Source organism: Mobula birostris, chromosome 4 (genome assembly GCF_030028105.1).
Source record: "Mobula birostris isolate sMobBir1 chromosome 4, sMobBir1.hap1, whole genome shotgun sequence".
Classification (NCBI taxonomy): Eukaryota; Metazoa; Chordata; class Chondrichthyes; order Myliobatiformes; family Myliobatidae; genus Mobula; species Mobula birostris.
The window spans coordinates 26,836,128-26,853,870 of NC_092373.1; the positions used below are offsets into that span (position 1 = coordinate 26,836,128).

Consider the following 17,743-nt stretch of genomic DNA (forward strand, 5'->3'; position numbering starts at 1 on the left):
TGCTGTCAGTTTTTCAAAGTTGCAACATCAGGTGCTAGTAGTTTTGCCATCATTGCATCAATAACACATCTCCACTGATGATTTTCTACCATGTACCGAATGCATTATCCTTGTTTCTCTTACACCCTATTGTTTGTACTCCTAAATGTACAGAATTATATTTTTTTAAAACATACATTTTTTTAAAAAAAATCATTCATTTTATTTATGTATTTTCATATTGGGCATTACCTTGGTGACCATTTAAAAAAAATGATCTCCCTATTTGTCCCTTTCAGTGTTCTGACTTCTCAAACTACACATTGATCTCCAGCCCAATCATTTGTAAATGTACTTGCTATTACTTCTCCGTGGAGAAACTGACCTACCTCTCCATATCATCTTCCTGAATCCAATTTGCGGTCCTACCTATACTCCTTTCTCACCTCCCTGCTCCTGCATTGAATCTTACAATTGACTTTTTGAAAGTGTATGTACACAAAATGCCTTTCCCAAGAGAATAAGGAAGTAGCCCAAGAAATAGTGGATGCATTAGTGATAATTTTTCAAAACTCTTTAGATTCTGGACTAGTCCCTGAGGATTGGAGGGTGGCTAATGTAACCCTACTTTTTTAAAAAAGGAGGGAGAGAGAAACCAGGGAACTATAGACCAGTTAGCCTAACATCGGTGGTGGGGAAACTGCTACAGTCAGTTATCAAAGATGTGATAACAGCACATTTGGAAAGCGGTGAAATCATCGGACAAAGTCAGCATGGATTTGTGAAAAGAAAATCATGTCTGACGAATCTCATAGAATTTTTTGAGGATATAACTAGTAGAGTGGATAGGGGAGAACCAGTGGATGTGGTATATTTGGATTTTCAAAAGGCTTTTGACAAGGTCCCACACAGGAGATTAGTGTGCAAACTTAAAGCACATGGTATTGGGGGTAAGGTATTGATGTGGATAGAGAATTGGTTGGCAGACAGGAAGCAAAGAGTGGGAATAAATGGGACCTTTTCAGAATGGCAGGCAGTGACTAGTGGGGTACTGCAAGGCTCAGTGCTGGGAACCCAGTTGTTTACAATATATATTAATGACTTGGATGAGGGAATTAAATGCAGCATCTCCAAGTTTGTGGATGACACGAAGCTGGGCGGCAGTGTTAGCTGTGAGGAGGATGCAGGGTAACTTGGATAGGTTAGGTGACTGGGCAAATTCATGGCAGATGCAATTTAATGTGGATAAATGTGAAGTTATCCACTTTGGTGGCAAGAACAGGAAAACAGATTATTATCTGAATGGTGGCCGATTAGAAAAAGGGGAGGTGCAACGAGACCTGGGTGTCATTATACACCAGTCATTGAAAGTGGGCATGCAGGTACAGCAGGTGGTGAAAAAGGCGAATGGTATGCTGGCATTTATAGCAAGAGGATTCGAGTACGGGAGCAGGGAGGTACTACTGCAATTGTACAAGGCCTTGGTGAGACCACACCTGGAGTATTGTGTGCAGTTTTGGTCCCCTAATCTGAGGAAAGACATCCTTGCCATAGAGGGAGTACAAAGAAGGTTCACCAGATTGATTCCTGGGATGGCAGGACTTTCATATGATGAAAGACTGGATGAACTAGGCTTATACTGGTTGGAATTTAGAAGGTTGAGGGGAGATCTGATTGAAACGTATAAAATCCTAAAGGGATTGGACAGGCTAGATGCAGGAAGATTGTTCCCGATGTTGGGGAAGTCCAGAACGAGGGGTCACAATTTGAGGATAAAGGGGAAGCCTTTTAGGACCGAGATTAGGAAAAACTTCTTCACACAGAGAGTGGTGAATCTGTGGAATTCTCTGCCACAGGAAACAGTTGAGGCCAGTTCATTGGCTATATTTAAGAGGGAGTTAGATATGGCCCTTGTGGCTATGGGGGTCAGGGAGTATGGAGTTCTGAGTTGGATGATCAGCTATGATCATACTGAACGGCGGTGCAGGCTCAAAGGGCCGAATGGCCTACTCCTGCACCTATTTTCTATGTTTCTATGTTTTAATATGCCTGGACTTTCACAGGGGATGCTAATTTTTTTTTTTCAAATGGAGATAAATATCTCCAGAACTCCCAGGTAGTATATTTCCAATGGCTTTTGCAATTCCTTCTGCTATAAAATGCATATGCATTGATATTTTGAAATTACTGACCTGAGTGCTGCCTTCTATATACTATACATCAAATGTCTTTCCTTTTTCACAAAAGCTACACTTCTCTCATTTTATTTCTTTTTATTATATCTGTCATAATACGCCATTTTATACATCTAGATTAGATTCAACCCGCACTTCATCGCTATTTCTCCATCAGTTGTAGGTAATATTGTATCTGCTCTTTTGATGATTCCAATCTATAAGAGTGAACACATTTTTCATACCCCATTGACACTCAATGGATCTTTTTTCAGGACAGAGCCATTTGTAACCACTGATAGGCAATCCTACCTTTTACTCCATAGCTCCTAACCAGTTTTAATCTATTTCTGTGGTTTGCTTTCTACCTTTGAGATATTAATCTCTTCTGTATCTTTCATAACCTTATGGTTTCTGGTAATGCACAAAATTCAGTGCATCTTGCTACATCATTAAAAGATATGGTTTCTGAAGTCCACTGACTGAACATCCACATCCACTCATTTGGTTTCTTCATTTTATGAAAACAAATTTTCCATGTAAATATTTGGGGTCAGTGTTCCCATCTGAAAATGAGCTCCTTCCCAAACCATTGTCGTGCATCAAAAAAACTTCGTAATAATGCTTGTTCAGAAACTGGTGTGTTAACACTAGCATATGTCGTGAAATTTGTTGTTTTGCAGCAGCAGTATTTTCAAGACAAAAAGTTACTGGAAGTTACAATTTTTTTTTAAATGGAGCCAAAGAGGCATTCAAGATGAGGTAGTAAATTGGATTAGATATTGGCTTCACGGGAGAAGCTGGAGCTGGTAGTAAATGGTTGACTCTCTGACTGGAGGCCTGTAACTAGTGGTATACTGCAGACATCGTAGTGGTGAGCACAATGCTTTACAGTACCAGCAACCCAGGCTCCATTCCTGAAGCTGTAAGGCATTTGTACGTTATCCCCGTGACCACATGGGTTTCATCCAGGTGCACCGGTTTCCTGCTACAGTCCAATGACCTACTGGTTAGTCGGTTAATTGGTCATTGTAAATTTTCTGTGATTAAGCTAGGGTTAAATTAAGGGTTGCTGGGGAGCATGACTCGAAGACCTGTTCCATGCTGTATCTCAATAAATAAACAAGCAAACAGTAGCTAATAGACCACCTTCATTTGCTCCTGCTCCTGTGATAACATTAGCTAATAAAAATCTATCACAATGGTGAACACTGAAGTTCTCCCAACAATCCACTATCTTTCTTCCATGAGCTCCCTGAGTAAGACAATTACATTTAGCCTTAGGTTTGGGAAACAGTGTCTTCAATTTCATGTAATTTTTCGTGATTAACAAAAGGAAACTGCTTTTCCCATGGCTGTCAACTGGATGAAATAGCACGGTGTTTAAGCTGATGTTCCATCTGGTCTTCTCTAACATCATCCTGTCGTCGTTCTAGGTTTTTTCTCTGATGTAACTGAAACCGAAAAGATGGCGCAAGAAGTTCAAGATTCAGATGGTGTATTTTTCGTTCCAGCATTCAGTGGATTACAGGTAAATTTACACAACATATGAGTTGTCCACTGCATAATGCATTATTTCCAAAATGTTCATAATTCACTTTGTGCAATCAACGCCTGAACTGGACTTTGTTTTATTATGTGTGTTCCACATTTGAATTTGGAAGTTGGTAGGTGTTTCAAAGAAAATTAATGACATTAATTACATACTTATTGGAAAAACGCTAGACAAGTCTCCTACTGTTTGATCAGCTTTGTTTTTCATTGTTCCTCAATATTTTTTTACAATTGAATCAGCCCACAATTAAAGCATCTTCTTTTCACTGCTGTATTGTCATTCATAATTTGGCTGATATCCACCGCCACCTCCATTTTCCTGTACTTTATACAGTATATGTTCTAGTCTGGTATGTCTAGGTTTGTAATGTCCAGCTTGTTCAAGTTTAATTGTCATTTAATGTTGTTTGTTCAGCTCAAAACATCATTGTCCGGGGCCATGGTGCAAAACACAGTACATCCAGTCACATACAGCAGATGTACTTACAATAGCACATACGGTCACAAAATAATACTAGCACAAGTCCCTGAGTGTCATGGCCAGAAGACTAATGGAGTCTGAAGGTGTCGACCTTCTACCAAAGTATTTGGAGATTCTTCCCTTGGAGGATGTTCTTCAAGTGTTGAATACATTTTTATAATAACCTGGGGTTCAAAGAAAATCCAAGGGGACAACAGTTTCATTTTGATTGACATTATATAATTAACATGCTGATCAATGAAGTTTTTTTTATTATTTACATGTCAATTATTACAATTCCAATATTTTTATTAATGTGTAGGGTTTTGTGCAAAGAATGGTTTCTTGGTTAAGATACAGACTTGCATTCAAACGTTTAAATCAAAGAGGAAGTCAGAAAAAGAATTAAATGTTGAAGTTTACCAATCTCTGTAGCTAGACTGCCGACCATTTAAGGTGACATGAGACAATTAATCATCTTCACATTCCAGCTGAAATTAGTCATGCATCACCATTTCGTCCTCTTCCTTAATTCAAAATGCTGGAATTTCCTACCCAATGCTCTGTTGTAGAAGTAGATAATAATAAAGGCTGTGGTGGTCCAGAGAACTGAAGTTGGGCAATAATCGCAGTCTCAGTGATGTTTCCCAGACTCTGCAACCATGTATCCATTGGTCAAACAAATTGCAGAGCACTTGAATATTTGTTAACATCCGTTACAATGATATCGATGCAACTTGTTAAATAAAAATGACAGGTTTTATTTTGTTTTTTTTTACTCTCATCCCTTCAAATTGGAAGGAAATGGACTCTGAATTTGAAATGTACAATACAAGGTAATTTCTACCTTAATGTGTGCTGATACAAAATATTAACAGAATACTTTTTAGTGATGTGTAACTGTACTTTCTAATCCACTATACGATGCACAATATATTTTTCCTCTACAAAGTTTAAGTGTGTAAACACAGTCTTAATCCCGTGAATTGTGACTACAATTCACTTTGAATCAATAATTCCCATAAGAATGCAAGTCCTAGATTCAAACACTAAATGAAGGATAATTAGTAGACACTATTATTCATTTTCACTGTGGGGTTGTGGGAGCTGGCAACATGTAATATAAGGTTACACTGAGAGCTAGATGGTATTTATGAAGTTGGGGAATAAAATTGAGAGTGATAGAGCAATATAGTACGGATACAGGCCCTATGACCCAGTGAGTCCATACTGACCACAGTGTTCACACAGCTAGTTTCAATTTCCTGTGTATAACCCATATTCCTCTAAGCCCTACCCCTCTATCTACCAATCCAATTGCTTCATAAATGATACTACTATACCTGTTTCATCTACTTCTGGCAGCTTGTTCCATATACTCACCCACCCTCTGCGTGGAAAAAATTGCCCCTCAAGTCCCTTTGAAATCCTTCCCCTCTCTCTTTAAATCTATTACCCCTAGTTTTGGACTCCCTTACCCTGAGGAAAAGGCTTTTACCATACACCTTATCTATGCCCCTCATAATTTTAAACATTTCTCTATGGTCACCCCTCATTCTCTTATGATACAAGAGCTAAAGCCCCAGCCTAATCAACTTCTCCCTATAATTCCAGTACTGGCAACATCCTTGTTTGTTTATCTATTCTGCACCTTCTCCAGTTTAACCAAGTCTTTCCAATAATAGGGTGGCCAGAACTGTGCCCTCAACAATAACTGATACAGCTGTGACATGCAGTCAACGGCCACTTTATTAGGTACACTGTACACCTCACTAATGCAAATATCTAATCAGCCAATCATGTGGCAGCAACTCAGTGGATAAAAGCATATCGATGTAATCAAGAGGTTCAGCTGATGGGAAGAAATGTGATCAAAGTGACTTTGACTGTGGCATGAATGTTGGTGCCAGATGGGGTGGTTTGAGTATCTCAGTAACTACTGATCTCCTGGGATTTTCATGCACAACAGTCCCTATAGATTACAGAGAATGGTGCAAGAAACAGAAAGACATCCAGTGAGTAATGGTTCTGTGGGCAAAAACACCTTGTTAAAGAGAGAAGTCAAAGGGGAATGGTCAGACTGGTTTAAACTGACAGGAAGGTGACTAACTCCAAATATCCACATGTTACATCAGTGATGTGCACAAGAGCATCTCTAAATGAACAGATCATCGAACCTTGAAGTGGACGGGCTACAACAGCAGCAGACCGTGAACATACACTCAGAGGCCTCTTTATGAAGTAAAGGAGGTAACTAATAAAGTGGCCACTGAGTGTAACGTCCCAACTCCTATACTCAGTTTCCTGACTGAAGGCCAGAAGGCTGAATGCTTTTTTCTCCACACTGTCTACTTGTGACTTTGCTTTCAACAAGCTTTTCACTTGTACTCGTAAGTCCTGTTCCATTACACTCCCTGGTGCCCAACTATTCATAGGAAAAGTCCGACACTGGTTTGACTTTACAAAATGCATCACCTGACACTAAAATGAAGTGAAATCCATTTGTCGCTCCCCAGCCCACTTGCCTTCCTGATTGAAATCTCCTTCTCATCTACGATAACCCTCTTCACTATCAACTGCACTTCCTAAATGTGTAATCTGCTGATCAAGCTTTGTGCAACCACATCCAAATCATTTATATGAATTAATGAATAACAAGGGTCCCAACAGCACCATCTAGTGCACACAAGTCACCAGACTTCCTTCCAACAAACAACTTTCAACCATATTCCTTCTGCTTCCTAGCTGGAAGTTGACTTTGAATCCACCTAATTAGCTGTCTCAGGATTCCACGGGACCCAACCTGCCAGGCCTCCTACCATACAGGACCTTGTCAAGGTCCAGTAGACAACATCCACTGCCCAACTTCAACTTCCTTTTTGGTTACCTCTTCACAAAAACTAAAATGTTCATCATCATGACTTCCCATGCACAAAAGTATAATGATTTCTCCTAATCAGACCTTGTCTGTCCAAATGCTGGTAGATCCTGTTCCTCAGAATTCACTTCAGTAACTTACCCACTACTGACGCCAGGCTGAGTGACCTGTAGTTCCATGACTTGTCCTTGCCACCCTTCTTAAACAATGGAACAACATTAAGCCACTTGCTAATCTTCTGGAATTTCACAATGGCTAACAATGAATCAAATATCTCTACAAGAGCTTCCACAGTTTTCCCTCTAATCTCCCACAAAGTCCAAGGATGCACTTAGTCAGGCCCTGGGGACTTATCCACCTTAATGCAATTAAATAAGGCTGCAATTGCCTCTTTCCTGGTCATATGAATAGTCTCCCAAACATCTCCACATTTTTCCCTTCTCTCTTGAGCAACCATGATTTTCTGCTCCAGTGAATGCTGAGGACAAATGTTTGTTAAATGTCCCAACCATTTCCTGTAGCTCAAGACTTGGGCAGCCCTGCTGATCTCTGGGGAACTGATTCTCTCCTTAGCCACACTTATACTCTTGATAATGCTATAGAACCTCTTGGAATTTTCATTCATCTTACCTGCTATGTTCATCTCAAACCCTCTTTGACCTCCTGATTTATTTCTTAAGAAATTTTTAATGGTTTTATAGTCATCAAGTAATTTGCTCAATCACGATCTCCTAACCCCGAAGTTTTTCAACCAGAGCCTCAATATTTCTAGTCAGCAAAGGTTCCCTAAACTTGCCAGGTTTGTCCTTCATCCCAATAGAAACAAGCAGCTCCCGGACACTTGCTATGATACCTTTAAAAGCCTCCCATTTGTCATTTGTTCCTTTCCCTTCAAACAGGCTCACTGTGTTGTATGACATGAAATTTGTTGTTTTGTAGTAGTAGAAGAGAGCAAAGACAAATTACTATAAATTATATAACAGGTAGTACAAAAAAAAAGTGTTAGTATTCATGGACCATTCAGAAATTTGATGATGGAGGGGATGCAGCTGTTCCTGAATCATTGAGTGTTCTTCAGTCTTCCTGTATCTCCTGATAGTATTAATACATGTTCTGGATGGTGATGGTCCTTCATGATGGATGCCTGGATACAGCCTTCGTGAGGCAGCACCTCTTGAAGACATCTTCAATGGTTCTGCCCTTGATAAAGTAGACTACAACCCTCTGCACCCTCTTGCAATCTTGTGCATTGAAGCTCCATAATAAGCTATGATGCAATTGTTAGAATGCTGTCCACCATACAGCTGCAGAAATTTCCAAGAGTCTTTGGTGACATACCAAATCTCCTCAAACTCCAAATGAAGTAGAGCCACTGGCATATGAATGTATCAATGTGTAGGGACCAGGACAGATGCTTGGAAGTGTTGCCACCCAGGAACTTGAAGCTGCTCACCTTTTCCACCACTGCCTCCTCAATGAGGATTGGTGCTTGTTCTCTTTACTCCTTTCTGAAGACCACAATCAATTCCTTGGTCTTGCTGATGTTGAGTGCAAGGTTGTTTTTGTACCACTGCCCAACAAACCCATCTTTTTCACTCCTGTGTGCCTCGCTGCCATCTAAGATTTTAACAAGAACAGTAGTGTCATTTGTGGGTGTGCCTTCTATATATTGACTCAGAAAACTTTCATGGTCACCTTTCACAAATTTTACCCTATCCAACCCCTTAGTACTCTGGGTGGTCCAGTCAATACCAGGGGAAGCTAAAATTTCCAACTAATACAACCCTATTATTCTTACAACTATGAATAATTTCTCTACACACCTCAAGTTCCCATTGACTATTCAGGTGTCTATAGTAGTGCCCTGTTACTGTGATCCTCCCTCTCCTTGTTTCTGAGGTCTATCTGTATGGACTCAATGGATGATTCGCTCAAGAATGTCATCTCTAAGTGCTGCTGTTACCTCTTCCCTTATCAAAAAAGCAATGCCCCCTTCTCACTTCCCTGTATCTTTGTATCCTGGAATATTGAACTGCCAGTCTTGCTCTTCCCATGGTCATGTTTCTGTTATGGATTTTAATCCTGGTACTCGTATCCAATCCCGAGTTCATCTGCCTTGCCCGTTAAACCTTGAGCATTGAAATAAATGCAACTTGACTGAGTATTCACACAAGCTTTCAAGGCATAAACTTGTATTATCCTTGTTTTATCTCCCTTGGAATTGGACAGTACAGAAATGTATGACCACGCCAACACTAACATTTTTTGCTCATTTACGTTAATCATCCTATTTGTCTGCCTTTTATATCATGCTTATTTTAATACCTGTCTGTATGTTTCTTAAACATCATGATTGTTTCTGACTCCTCCACCGCTGGGATCTGTGGTACGCAGTGACAGGGCAAGTATTGAGAAGGTTTATCAGTGAATCAGAACAATTCTCACAGCTGACAAAGCAGATAGTAGTTAACCTGGAATACAGATTACATTTAATCACTTAACAGAAAGTGATGCAAAGATTGGGTTTTTCACATGGGAGTAACAAATACAAGCCTTACGAATAATTTTTATTGTATCCACAAATTTGCTTGCAACAACTTTTTAATTCTTTCTCCAATGTTCTTTCTTTGGAAGTGAGCCTTGATAGTACCAATAGCCATTTGGCTTACAAGAGCAGAAACTGAACCAGTTTGCTACTTGATGCTTCTGGCATTATAAACATTCTACGTAGTGTCAATGTGTTAAGTATGTAACAGAGGAAATGGATATTAGGCAGGGCTTGGGATCAAACTGTACTTTCCCATACCTTTGTAGCATACGAGCAGTGCCCACTCTGCCAGACCAAACATTGCACTTGCTCAACTGTGCAAGATCAATAGAGTAGTAATCAGATCTGGGGCTGTCTTGTGTAATATGGTGATGTAACAACAAATTCAACCGCAGCATGGAGAGTATTTAAATTGCTGTTTAAGTTGTTGCTAAAGCACATATTCACTGTTTTCTATAGCTGTAAGACAGGAACAGAATTAAGCCATTCAGCCCATCGAATCTGCTCCAAATTGGTTGAATCAGCCATGAACTGGTTGCTGAGGACTGTGTAATAGTTTGGGGGTTGTACACAGTGAAATGGTCTCATAATATTATTCACATGGCATATACATAAGAGTGAGTGATACTTTGAGCTGATCCATCCTTTAATTTATGCATCTGACAACATCAATAAAAAAATTTTCAAACTTGCTATGTTGTCGATCACTCTCCTTTCTCTGTCACTTGGGAGATGTGAATTACTTATCCGCATGGTATTGAACTACATATTTTACTGTGCTGTGTTTTATTTTGGCCAGGCTCCTTTAAACGATCCTAATGCGTGTGCGTCATTTATGGGACTGAAACCTTCGACAACCAAAATTCATCTGGTTCGAGCAATATTGGAATCCATAGCCTTCAGGTGTGTGGAAAACAAGCTGAAAATGTTATTTATTTGAACACTTCTGTGAAAAAAAATAGTATTTCTGGACTGTAATCATTATTTTATTATGTATTAGCAACCTCTTTAAATGTTTAAAATTAAAACGGATCCTGACCCCGATCTGGGCTGTACCCTCCAAATATCCGGACCTGCCTCTCGGTTTTTTTGCACGACCTTACTTTCCATTTTTCTATTTTCTATTTATGATTTATAATTTAAATTTTTTAATATTTACTATCGATTTGGTATCCAGGGAGTGGGAAGCGCAGAATCAAATATCGCTGTGATGATTGTACGTTCTAGTATCAATTGTTTGGTGACAATAAAGTATAAAAGTATTTAATGATAGAGCCCAGTTTTAGGTAATTGGCTTATGGATTGAACCTTTTTTCCCCTTTGGTATTGGCCGTTTATGTGGATTTGAAATTGCATCACAAGATGCCAGTGCCAAATGTACTAGAAGGTGGTTAAAGGAGAGGTAAAGGAAATTGCTATCACTAGAAGTTGGAAGGATCAGGAATTCTCTCCTTGTGATGGTGGTTAGAGTAAAAAATTCAAAGAGTTGGGTACACACTGGAAGACCCATAACTAGCAAGACTATGGACTAGGTACATTCATGGCATTGCACTGTATGTAAGTAGACCCTTTGGACCAATTTGTCCTTCTGACCAAGGTGCCTTTGTTCGCTAATCTATTTTGGTCAATACTCCCTAAATCAGGGGTTCCCAACCTGGTGTCCGTGTACCCCTCGGTTAATGGTAGTGGCCCGTGGCATAAAAATGATTGGAACCCCTCAGATGAACAGTCCTTCCTTTCCCTGTTACTGTAGCTCTTTTTTTTAAACCGCCACATTCACAATGTCCGCTTCCAGTATTGTGAATTCTCTGTGATTCTGCAGAGAAACCATTTTATGATTGTCTTCATTTCCAAATGCTAAACTGCAAATTTACAACCCTAGTCTTTGGCAAGATCATGATCAATGTACCTCTAAACCATTCTGAATTTTACTTCCAGAACAAAAAGCAATAAGGAACTATTGAGACTGACCATTTTGAGCCATTCATCTAGCCATGGCTCTCTGAACAATGTTGCAGTTCTGGGTCTCAAACTCCCATAAATTCTAATCATATGCACACATGATTAGCATGTACACAATTGTTTTTTGGTTGCTCGCAGATCATCCTTTACTGGAATGCAGACTTGGGACCAAGTTCTGTCATTACTGCTGAAGCTGCTCTTGTAAACATAATTCCATTATTTCCTTCCACATAACTCCCAATAATGATTCTTCATTATAGATCATTTGCCCTAGTTTTGCAATAGAACTTGGCCAAAAGTCTGTTAGTTTTCTGTAACTTTTCCTCCTTCATTAGAAGATTACTACAAGTTAGGAAATGTTTAATCTCCTTATTGAACTTAATGTAGTTTCTTGTCACAGTGATGACTGGCAGTCTTACTTGCGGAAATATAAACTTAAAATATACCAAACAAATATAACTGAACTCCAGCTGTTAGCATATGCAGAGCCACTTCACATAAGCCACTGCAACCTTCTGACTTGCAGAAAATTTGAATCTGTTGCTTCTAATGGTAAAATTCCACAGCAAATATGTACCATGCTTCCCAATCCCTTAAAAGGCAAGTAATATCTAGACTCTCAAGTGAACAAAATTTGAAAATACTCTAAATTTTATTGGTACTTTAAAAAATAATTTAATATTTTCTCTAAATCCTTTCCATATTTAGTGACATTTTTGCCATGTTTATTTTATATATAGGAACAAGCAACTATATGATACAATGCTGAGAGAAATCCACATTCCAATTACACATATCAGGTAATCTTTATCTGAATTTCAGAGCACTGCTTTTAGTGTTTTTTTAAAACACAATCAATTGTGAATTTTATAACTAACTTGCAAAAGCTACTGATATCAACGAGGAAAATGTCCAGCATTTACTTTAATAATGCCAAATAAATTCCTTCTGAGATGGTAGCTCTTGATATTGCATTATTTTTGCTGATATTTATTTCATTATATACAGAGCCAATGGTGGTATATGTAACAACCAGTTTGTCATGCAACTTACAACAGATCTGCTCACCTGCAACATTGAGAGACCTAACCGAGTGGATATGTCCTGTCTTGGGGCAGCTTTTTTAGCTGGCCTTGCCATTGGTATGTCAATTTTGAACTTGGATAACGTTTCATATTAAATTTCAAAGTAAATTTATCAAAGTAGAGGGCAGTTTGCTCAGGAGAGCACGTGCAGAGTCGCCAGTTGCCGGTGCCATCTTACATCTCAAGTACATGCATGTCACCATATAGAGATTCATTTTCTTGAGGGCATACTCAGTAAATCCATAATAGAATCAATGAACGATCACACCAACTTGGGCGTTCAACCACTGTGCAAAAAACACAGTGAAAATATTAAAAAAAAAGCAATAAATATTGAGAACATGAGACAGAGTCCTTGAAAGTGAATCTATAGATTGTGGGAGCATTTCAATGATGGGGGAAGTGACTTATCCCCACTGGTTCAAGAGCCTGATGGTTGAGGAGTAATAACAGCTCTTGAATCTGGTAGTGAGAGTCCTGAGACTCGTGTACCACTGCAGTGAGAAGAGCATGTCCTGGGTGTTGGGGGTTTCTGATGACGGATGCTGCTTTCCTGCGACAACACTTCGGGTAGATGTGCCCAGTGGTGGGGAGGGCTTTACCTGTGTTGGACTGGGTGGTATCACAACTTTTTGCAGGATTTTCTGTTCAAAAGCATTCATATAGAATGTCAATTACTTTTGCAAATCAAACTTTATCCACCTAGTCCTCTGTCAAATGCTTTTGCAGGAAAGTTTCAATTGTATTGCAATTCTGATAATGCAGTTAAAACTTCACATTCAATTCATTTATGAGTACAGTACCTTGTGTAAACTTTTGCATGAGATTAGCAAGATCCACACGTTTTAACTTTCATAGATTGCTACACCAGCCACCGTTATACAGTTGAGTTGACTGTGATCAATAATGGGCATTCTATGAATGACTCCTTAATCTGTTACTTGCTTTTACAAGCAGTCAATTTGAAGAGCCTACAGTTATTATAACTCCCTTGGTAATTAGGATGAATAGTTTTTAAATGCAAAAAGACTGCTGATACTGGAATTCTGAAATAAAGAAAATGCTGGAAATATTCAGCAGATCAGGCAGCATTGTGGAGTAGGAAAGCTTATTTCCGGTTGGTGACTTTTTAGCAAAATTCATGATCAAACATGATGGACCGGGGAACATATGAATCTTGCTATTCTGATGCGAAAGCTTACACAACACTGATTTTATTTATTTTTTTCTTTACAGGATAGACATCTTATTAATATTGTTTAATACTGTTACAGGATACTGGGATAGCAGAGAAGAATTAAAGAAGATTAGATCTGTGGAAAAGATCTTCAAACCACAGGCTGTGCCACATCATTATAAAACCACATTAGAAAACTGGCAAATGGCTGTAAGACGATCCATGGATTGGTACAATAAAACAAAACAGAAGTGATTTATTTTACTTGAAGATAGCACTGACAGGTTTATTGTAAAGATTCCAAGTACACTTAAGACTTGCATTGCTAAGTCTAAGAAGCGAAAATAGACTTGTGTAATTCCGCCTTCAGTTTTGTTGTAGAAATTGCTGTGGGAATGCTTGCGAATGTAAAACCAATTGTGCCTCCAACAAAAGGTAAAAATACTGAAATTCATGTTTCATTATTTCTAATTCTCCCCCTGTACCATCTGTCATTACCTATAAATGGTCCATTCAAAATGGTGAAATCTAGTCCAAGTCAATGCAACCTGTGTACAAGGGACTTAAACTTGGGACCATTTGGTGAACATCAGGTGTTTTGCCTTTTCCACATGTTGACTCCTTTGATTGTTGTAATCCTTGTTGATGGAAGAATATTTTGAGTTGTTTTTTTTTACTAGCATTGTATTTCTAATTCCACTGTGTGACTATAATGATGATTGCACTTCACTGGTACTTTCAAACATTTTGGAACTTTAAGGTTGACGGAGGGGTTATATAGATGTGTTTTATGATGAACAACAAATAATACTTGCAAATGGCTGTCAGAGTATCGAGTATTTGAATAACTAAGTTCTTTATTGATGCCATCCAATGATAGAATTTATATAATGAAAGTTTACAAATTACCAAAATGTGCCTTAAGCTTTTCACTATAATCAATTGCATAGGGTTTTTTTTGGTCAAATGGAAAATAATTTGTTTAAGCGGCTGAATTATGACTTGCCAAAAAGCTATTTGGAAATGAATAGAGATGAGATTTTTTTAAATTTATAACCTTGTATGTTAAAGAAAAGATAATTTGTTAAAGTGTCAATTTTTGAACTAGTTAGGTCATCTTCAAAATAGTTGAACTCCAGAAATTTAAGAAGCAGGTAATGGCAAGGTTATGACAATACTTGTTGGTTAAGTTCTTGGGGTTATGAAACTTAATTGAAGTAGTGACTTAATTATATACTCTTGTTCCTGATACACTAACTTTTTTTTTCCAGTTTGTGGCCAGTGATCCACAGAAGATGACTTTTAGTTCTAATTAGAGCCAGGCATTCTAATCTTTTTTGCTGATCCTCCATTTATACAGTAATTAAATGTAGCATCATTAAAATAAATAGTGCTGCTACTGGGAAGGATAAGATTATGATTTCTCAAATTCCTGTTGAATGCCGTTGTTTAGTTTCACCCTCACATTGGGTGGAGATTTTGTAGAGTAATTCTGTCTTAAATCAAAGTTCAGTGGACTGCTCATTCCGGACTGCTCTTGTACAATGACTTGAACACTTCAAAACGCCAAACAATTTTCCTCTTTGGCCTCTGTTGGGAAAGAAATGCGGACTTGTTCTATTTTAAGGAGCTCCCTGCACCACACCTTTTAAGAAGTATTTTAAAGATGCCTTGTGATCAAGTAAAATGTGATTTTGAGTCATTGTAAGATTAAATGATTCTGACTAAACTGGTGTTTTCTCATTTTGATTTAATGTTAATTAGATCCAGAATTGTAGCGTTCTCGTGAAGCATGAGGCAGTGATGCCACCTACTGTTACCATTCACTGTTTTGCTTTACAAATAGGTGTAAAGAATACTCATGCAGGAGTAAACAAAATATTTGGATTTAGTGTCCATTGCAAGTTTGTTAGTATTGTAACATAAACCCATGAAAGCCAGTTATTCTACACCAGTTTCTATCAACTAACAATATGAAAGTACACATTAGTTTTTATATTGTTCAAATCAAGTTCAATTGTCATTCAAACCATACATGGATACAGCTGAATGAGGCCGCATTCCTGAGGCCAAGGTGCTAAAACATGCGCATTCAAAATGCAAAAAAAAACCGGCATGTAAACAAGCACATTTCCTAGGCTATGTCCACACTTGACCAGGTAATTTTGAAAATGCCGGTTTCGTGTAAAAACAATAGGCGTCCACACCAGGCGTTTTTGAAAATACCTCTGTCCACATTAAAACTGGCAAATCTCCAATTCGGCATGCGCAGGACACACAGAAAACAAGCGAAGAGGAAACTGTATACTTGGTGCACGTTTGTCCAGTTACAGACTAGAAAAACTTAAAAGGAAATTGCCAAACGAAAGACTTGGTGCGCGTTTGTCCAGAAACATTTCATAGAACATAGAATAGTACAGCACAGTACAGGCCCTTCGGTCCACAATGTTGTGCCGACCCTCAAACCCTGCCTCCCATATAAGCCCCCACCTTAGATTCCTCCATATACCTGTCTAGTAGTCTCTTAAACTTCACTAGTGTATCTGCCTCCACCACTGACTCAGGCAGTGCATTCCACGCACCAACCACTCTCTGAGTAAAAAACCTTCCTCTAATATCCCCCTTGAACTTCCCACCCCTTACCTTAAAGCCACGTCCTCTTGTATTGAGCAGTGGTGCCCTGGGGAAGAGGCGCTGGCTATCCACTCTATCTATTCCTCTTATTATCTTGTACACCTCTATCACGTCTCCTCTCATCCTCCTTCTCTCCATAGAGTAAAGCCCTAGCTCCCTTAATCTCTGATCATAATGCATACTTTCTAAACCAGGCAGCATCCTGGTAAATTTCCTCTGTACCCTTTCCAATGCTTGCACATCCTTCCTGTAGTGAGGTGACCAGAACTGGACACAGTACTCCAAGTGTGGCCTAACCAGAGTTTTATAGAGCTGCATCATTACATCGCAACTCTTAAACTCTATCCCTCGACTTATGAAAGCTAACACCCCATAAGCTTTCTTAACTACCCTATCCACCTGTGAGGCAACTTTCAGGGATCTGTGGACATGTACCCCGAGATCCCTCTGCTCCTCCACACTACCAAGTATCCTGCCATTTACTTTGTACTCTGCCTTGGCGTTTGTCCTTCCAAAGTGTACCACCTCACACTTCTCTGGGTTGAACTCCATCTGCCACTTCTCAGCCCACTTCTGCATCCTATCAATGTCTCTCTGCAATCTTTGACAATCCTCCACACTACAACACCACCAACCTTTGTGTCGTCTGCAAACTTGCCAACCCACCCTTCTACCCCCACATCCAGGGCGTTAATAAAAATCACGAAAAGTAGAGGTCCCAGAACAGATCCTTGTGGGACACCACTAGTCACAATCCTCCAATCTGAATGTACTCCCTCCACCACCACCCTCTGCCTTCTGCAGGTAAGCCAATTCTGAATCCACCTGGCCAAACTTCCCTGAATCCCATGCCTTCTGACTTTCTGAATAAGCCTACCGTGTGAAACCTTGTCAAATGCCTTACTAAAATCCGTACAGATCACATCCACTGCACTACCCTCATCTATATGCCTGGTCACCTCCTCAAAGAACTCTATCAGGCTTGTTAGACATGATCTGCCCTTCACAAAGCCATGCTGACTGTCCCTGATCAGACCATGATTCTCTAAATGCTTATAGATCCTATCTCTAAGAATCTTTTCCAACAGCTTTCCCACCACAGACGTAAAGCTCACTGGTCTATAATTACCTGGACTATCCCTACTACCTTTTTTGAACAAGGGAATAACATTCGCTTCCCTCCAGTCCTCCGGTACCATTCCTGTGGACAACATGGACATAAAGATCCTAGCCAGAGGCTCAGCAATCTCTTCCCTTGCCTCGTGGAACAGCCTGGGGAATATTCCATCAGG

The 17,743-nt window shown here is 39.3% G+C and overlaps 1 protein-coding gene across 1 annotated transcript in view; it reads left to right on the forward strand.

The window, feature by feature from the left end:
* The window catches only part of gk5 (glycerol kinase 5), a 92,316-nt gene extending 76,414 nt beyond the window's left edge, over positions 1–15,902 (forward strand). The window contains exons 12-16 of the mRNA XM_072255035.1: positions 3,590–3,684; positions 10,393–10,496; positions 12,296–12,355; positions 12,564–12,697; positions 13,915–15,902. Of these exons, the coding sequence (XP_072111136.1) occupies positions 3,590–3,684; positions 10,393–10,496; positions 12,296–12,355; positions 12,564–12,697; positions 13,915–14,072 (551 nt within the window). The 3' untranslated portion in view covers positions 14,073–15,902. The remainder of the gene's footprint in view (positions 1–3,589; positions 3,685–10,392; positions 10,497–12,295; positions 12,356–12,563; positions 12,698–13,914) is intronic.
* Positions 15,903–17,743: the final 1,841 nt, after the last annotated feature.